This window comes from Temnothorax americanus, unplaced genomic scaffold, assembly GCF_048541705.1.
Source record: "Temnothorax americanus isolate GAGA-0224 unplaced genomic scaffold, ASM4854170v1 Scaffold4, whole genome shotgun sequence".
Classification (NCBI taxonomy): domain Eukaryota; kingdom Metazoa; phylum Arthropoda; class Insecta; order Hymenoptera; family Formicidae; genus Temnothorax; species Temnothorax americanus.
Genome location: NW_027509547.1, coordinates 18,675 through 25,383, shown reverse-complemented (window position 1 = coordinate 25,383; position 6,709 = coordinate 18,675). Strand labels below are relative to the sequence as shown.

Below are 6,709 nucleotides of genomic sequence, written 5' to 3'. Positions count from 1 at the left end.
GTTCTATTTATTTTATCTATGCTGCTTCATTCTTCGTTATAATATACACGCAGATTCGAGCATTATTAACGCTAATTATTATTCACATGATCCGTGTTTAAAATCAATAAATATATCTATGTATATTATATATATATATATATATATATATATATATATATATATATATATATATAATTATCTTAATTCTCTCTTTCATCGAATACCGCACGAATCTCCGGCACCGAGGAAGGTTATTATCACGTGATTAAATGCACAAGGACGCGATGCAATTTTGCGAAGAAAGTACAATATCTCACTAATCGCTAAACCTATTATTCTTTTTACAATATACTTTTCGTCGCCTTCCATCGTCGTGACAACTTCAAACATTCCTTTGGAGGTGAAGACTGAAGCGCACAATAAATTTTCATCGCCGACATTGAAAACTTAGGAGATTACAATTAATTTTTCTCGGCGCGTACTATATACATTGTTATGCTAATTTCGCACCTCTATCGGGACGCTTGAAATCGCGATAATTATCACCTTTCGCGATTTCCGTCGATTAAAATGTTCGCGTTAAAATTTACCGGGGTATCTTAATTTGCAATCAATCGCGAGCGTATGTTTCCGTTAAAGCAAGTATAAATAAATACAGGAAGTTACATTGCATACTGGCAAAGTGATTGTTATAGATAGTAGTGAGTCGCTATTAAACGTTAATATAAGAGGAATTCCCGCGGACTCTGCATTCTAAAATATTAAAACGTTAGTTTCTATTTACGTTAAAACAACCTATCAATATATTCCAATATATATATATATATATATATATATATATATATATATATTATATATATATCCGTTTGTTCCCGGAAGCTGCTCGCGTACTCGTTTATTCGTTATGCGTCCGACAATATAGCGTCGCATTAAATGCGAAAATTCTGGGACCGCTCGTTCGGAAATAATCACGGCCACAGTGCAAAAAAAAACGGACATTTCGAGATCGGGAAATACTCGATGCAAAACACGCCGCGCAAAGCAAACAATGACTTTTTTCAACCCGTTCCAAGGGCATTCCGGCGGAAGGAGCGGAAACGCGTGCAAACGCGGTCGCATTTGTGGAATATCGGAATAACGTGATTCGACGCCGTGACGCGAGTCACGCGAAAGATCGCGAGCCGAACGATCTGAGACGATGATTCCGATGTGTCCTTATCTATCGGAAACAGACGGTCGGCGGAGACGTCTTGGTATTTTCGCGCGATTCACGGTGGTTTGCATTTACACAGATGGCCGCGAAAACGGCGACGGCCGAAGTAAAGAAACAATTAATCAGGTAGGTCAGCGACCAGTCTCGCGATGTTTGCGTAGATGGGAGCGATTACGCTGAAATTCGCATTTATTTCCTCGTCCCGGACGTTCACTCGCGTATCATTCATTAAAGCGAAGCTTTTGACTGAAATAAGAAGAACCATCTCGCACGTGATTATGGAGTTTACAATGCTGTTGAAAATGGCAAATCATGTTTCAGCGTACAAAGACAAGAAAAGTCACCGATCAAAATTATGGATTCGGAATTGTTTTAAATTCGATTAAAATTAGGATTGGAACTGTTTTTCTTCACTTGTTGACTTTTTTCGCTAAGAAAGATCCTAAATTTAGATCGAAATGTTCATTTAATATAATAAAACCATCAGAGTTACTCGATTAATTTCGTGACACAAATTGAATTTTTTCTTCTTCGCGCACTGATTTCTACGTCCTGCCTAACGCCCCTCTTTTAACTTTTATAAACATGTATTTCAGAGTCTAATATTATTTAAAAAAAATTTTTTTCTTTCTCCTACACGCACATTTTAATATACATTATACATCGCGCTGGAATCTATGGATTTTAATTATTCTGGTTTTACAGTCTTCGAAATTTTTTAACCTTTTTCTTTGCGAATCTAATTTAATCGGACATCTCAATTTTTCAACGCTTATAAAAAATCTGCTGTTCAACAAATGGTTTTCACGAATATAAATTTAATAGACGGTTACAAATATTACATAATGCAGAATAATGAAGAAGATCGGTAGCCCGAGGGCTGCTCGTCGATTAACGATTGGCAAACATTCGTGATTCATTACGTTATAATTGTCGCGTTATAGTTAATCGCCTATGTACGGATTGATTCCGTGTGACACGAGGGTTCGATCCGATAGGGGAAACTAGATTTTTACCAGAGCTCGTTACGACCCGTCTAGTTCCATTCCTTGGCGAGCTCGTCCGTCGTGGGTATCCACTCTTGCTTTACGTAAATCAAGCCTGGATCATAGTGATCGCCGTGGTGCTCTTCAAGGCTCCGCTGATGGGACCTTGAATTCCGATATTCTCAGTACTTCTGCAACGTTATCGGTAGATTGCCACTGGTGTTGACGGCGTTACAGTCTTGGTAATATCTGTGGTATAGCGGCGGGGACGCGCTTGTCGAAAGCGGCGTCGGCGGGCTGGACCTACGATAGATCAGACCGTGACTGATTGGAGTCTCAAGACTCAACTCTCTTCTGTAATCTTATCTATTGTCTACATTGTCAACAATTTCAAAAAAGAAAATCTAACGCGCCACTATTCTTGGTAGCAAATACTGTGACTATTTTTTTTCTGTATTAACGTGTCATCCATTCGAAGATATAGTTGTACGTTACAGTAGAATTTTCGTTATCATAAGGATATAATGACAAAATATTGTGTAATATGATAAAATAAAACTATATCCTCGTGGGTAGCGTGTTGAATGGCACACTTTTTACTTTGCATTGTTATCTAGATGCTCATGTTAATTAAAACTTTATATTAAAAATGGCATTTTATATATATATATCATAAAATTCTATGAAAATCCACGTCATTTGTTCTTCGTAGAGAAATAGATTTTGCGTCTATTGATCGTACGAGCACAAGGTTTCCATCGTCGAATTGGAATTTCGAGACGAGCGTCAAGCGTTTTCTCGCGACCGACGGAAAACGGTCTAGGTACTCGTTCTAGTACTCATTCTGATACTCATCGTACCTGTAAAGCTGACAACTCGGGGATTGGGTGTCCTGATAGATCGCGGTATCGGGACTGGCGTCCTGATACCACTGCGAGTGGCCCACGGCGTTGCTCGCGTGATTCCGCGCCGTGTTGTACTCGTGGTCCATGATGGCGTATCCGGCGGCCGCCGGTGCGCAGTACGGCGCGTACATGGTGCCGGGCGGTGAGGCGTTGCCCCTGGAAACGGTGCTGGTGTGCCCGTAGCCGGTGGTGGCCATCATCGCCGCTACCGCGGCCGTCGTGGTAGTCGTGGTAGTCCCCGCGGACGATAGGTCCCTGCTGCCGGTGCCCATGGACTCCCTGCTGCTCATGATCGAGTGCGGATGCTGGAGCCCGTGCGGATGGTGCGAGTGGTGCTGGTTGTCGCGCGTCATCATCGCGCTGTTCTCCCGCGTCGTCATCAGCGCGTCGACGCTGAAGCTGGTCGGATCCAGGCCGACCATCGACACGTCTTGGATCGACTCCTGGTGCACCTGATGCGCCTGATGCACCTGATGACCCAGGGCGGTTTGGATGACGCTCTGACCGGGTGCGACCGTCGCCGTCGTCGTCTTGTCCTCTTGTATCGGGCTGTGCAGGCCGTATTTGCTAGCTTGAACCACCGCGGCTGCAGCCGCCGCCGCCGCCATGCAATGGTTATCGTTGACCGGTTCTCGCTTGGGCTTACACAGGACGGTGGCAGCCTCCAGAGCGCTCAGCTTTTTCGTCGGAGTGTCCGATGGCGGCGGCAACGTAACCTGACTGCTGCCGGACTTGACGTCTTCCTGACGTTTCTCCGGTAGGATTCCCTGCCGTTTCAGCGCCTCCTCCTTCTCCTTCAGCGCGTCCTTCTTCTTGAAACGCCTGCGACGTCTCAGGTAAGAACCATTGTCAAACATGTTATAGCTATCCGGATCTAGGGACCAGTAACTCCCCTTGCCGGGTTTTTTATCGTCCCGTGGCACTTTTACGAAGCATTCGTTCAGGCTAAGGTTGTGCCGGATGGAATTCTGCCAGCCCTGCTTGTTCTCGCGATAGTACGGGAAACGGTCCATGATGAACTGATAGATGCCGTTCAGGGTAATCTTCTTGTCGGGCGCGTTCTGGATGGCCATCGCGATCAACGCGATGTACGAGTAAGGTGGCTTTACCATATCTTTTCCGGCGTGATGAATGTGCTGCTGGCCGATACCCGACACTGGGTATCCCGTAGCCGTCGCGTAGCCGCCGTACCGATACTGCTCGTAATAACTACCGGGAGCGCCCACCGTCGGGTACGACGGCGCGCCCATGCCCATCGGCACCGTCGCCGCGTGCCGATAATACGCATTCTGCTCGCTGAAGAGCGTGTGCATCTTCGCGCACCCGCTCTCGGTACGATCCACGGACGACGATCGCGATCGAAACACTTTGTTCCGATTGGAGCAAAGGGGTAATTGTTCTCTCTACAATAACGTCACTATTCCTCCAAAGGCGATCCTGTAAAACACGTGTTTCTCGAAGCCGTTATTGTTAGCGTCCGATTCACACAATTGTTATTCTTCGCGGATGTTAAAGGGAGTGTCGGAGTGTCGCTTTCTCGTTATATTTGAAAGTGACGCTTGTATTTAAAATCTTATTTTACACAGTCTTTTATTTTCCATTCTATTGTCCATCACTTTTCGCTCCGAATTATTTTCTCTTGAAATTCTGAACTGATCTTTAGATAGCGGTTATATTTTCTTTCTTTTTCGAATTACAAGCCACTTTTGTAGTCTTTCTTCTCAATTCACTATAGATAGAAAATTATAATCGTTAATCTATTAAAATATATATAAATAAGAAATAACGTGTTCCTTGAACGTTAAAAGTTTATTCTAGGAGTGGCGCCATTATCTTTCCAAGTTATATTTTTCTGCATTTATTCTGTGTTATCATTAAGTCCTCTCTTCGCGCGGTATTAATTCCACTCGTGTCACTTATCGGACAAGTATTAAATATTCTGAATTGATGCGTAATTGTCTTCCTTAATTTTTCAATCAAACGTCATTTTCATGAATCGTTGCCGTGGTAAAACTCGCGCGTTCGCACTGTCACTCTCATCTGTCGCTTGGAGCACTTGGAGCGCCGTCACTGTACCACCGCGGACCACGCAATCCAAAGTATCTTCGGCACCTGTGGCAGATCGATAGATCTCTAATGAGCGATCACGCTCGTGAGATATCCCGAAAAACACGTACCGCGTCGTCGTTCATGGAGTCTGCGACGCGTCCCGCTGCTGCGCGATAGTATTTTGTTGACCGTATCCCGAAAATCTCATCATCTTCTCATCTCAGACACGGAAGACGGACGGATATGCGAGGCCGCGGTGAAGACAGGAGGCGAAGGTGCATTCAGTTGAACAGTGCGACTCGGCCGCTAGCGCGAGGACGCACGCTAACCCCGTTAGCACCCGCGTGTGCACGCTACGGTATTATGATACACAACAGTTTGGAGTTTACTCAACCCCGAGTAAAAACACACTGGGAGCTCGGCGTCGCGCGCGGAACGGAGTGCTCGGCGCGGCCGGAGGACGGCTGCGCCGTTCGTGCGTCTTCGAAAAATCACGAGGTTTCCTACACGTCGCACCACACTATTGGCCGCGCGGCAGCGGAGCCGCGCGTGATTCCGCCCACACCGCAGAACCAATCCGCTCGGAGCGGCGAACGCTGTTACGAACGACCGCCCTGAATATGATCCTGCCAATAATCGCGACGTAGTCGCTCGCGTGGTCACGCCCTCGTCACCTCGCGCAAGGGCTCGGGAGGATCGCCGCGCCGCGCCAGCCGTGAGCCGTGACCGCATCAGCCGTGCCGTACGCCGCGACGCGGAATTTTTCCGCGGCCAGCGGCCGTCGGATACTTTTCGCGATACCAAGCACGGACAACGAGCACGAGGATTAAGGTGGTGATCTCGGTGGACCTTGCCCGGAAGAGCGGAAACGGCGGAAGCGAGTGATAGTTGCATGCGCGCGGTGCGCGCGGTGCCTTAGCCAGAAATTGAGAAAGTGTCCAGAATGTTTAGGGTGACAGTGACAATAATGGTCTCAGACGACCGTGCGTGATTGAGATTTCATGGCACTCAAGGAAAACGAGCGATACAAGCCATCGCGTAACGGAGATGCTTATTTTATCAAGTATTTCAAAATTTTTAAATTTTTTTCTTAAAAGACCACCAATGGCAAAATCAGATTAAATTCGAAGATAGCATTGATGTTACGTGTGAGATTCATCGATTGTGAAGTATTTTTATGTCTTTATTGTTATACTACGATGCAGCTCGTAGTTCCGCGAAAGTGCTTTATAAATATTGAAAGAGTTAAAAATTTATCCTTCATAAGCTGTTTATGGGTCATTTTAGACTCATTGCAAAGTTTACCAACTTCTAATTAAAAAAGAAATTATTTTTTGATCCTCAATTATATTTCTTGTTTTTATTTCTATAACGTAATATAGCTAGTTTATTTCCAAAATTTGGATTTTTTTAAATGGCAAATATTATTACAATAAATTGCATTATATACGTGGATCAATTTGGCTTTAGCGTAAAATCAGTTTCAATAACCTATATATAAAGGCTGTTATTAGTATATAGCAGTCCATATTCATATTTCGTATTTAACATTAAATCTGTTCAACTCGAGATAA

At 44.8% G+C, this 6,709-nt stretch overlaps 1 protein-coding gene across 1 annotated transcript; it reads right to left on the bottom strand.

Annotated features, from left to right (window-relative positions):
* Positions 1 to 420: 420 nt before the first annotated feature.
* Positions 421 to 5,568, bottom strand: Croc (forkhead box protein crocodile). The gene is made up of 2 exons (XM_077415407.1): positions 3,042 to 5,568; positions 421 to 2,484 (listed from the first exon to the last, which is right to left on the bottom strand). The coding sequence occupies exons 1-2, from the start codon at positions 4,397 to 4,399 to the stop codon at positions 2,364 to 2,366; spliced, it is 1,479 nt and encodes a 492-aa protein (XP_077271533.1). The 5' UTR covers positions 4,400 to 5,568; the 3' UTR covers positions 421 to 2,363.
* Between the last annotated feature and the right edge of the window lie 1,141 nt (positions 5,569 to 6,709).

Excerpts from the sequence above, each read along its gene's own strand:
- Croc (XM_077415407.1), bottom strand. The coding sequence starts at position 4,399 with ATGCACACGCTCTTCAGCGAGCAGAATGCGTATTATCGGCACGCGGCG. Across the intron at positions 2,485-3,041 it reads CCGAGTTGTCAGCTTTACAG|GTCCAGCCCGCCGACGCCGC; the intron begins GTACGATGAGTA and ends GATCTATCGTAG.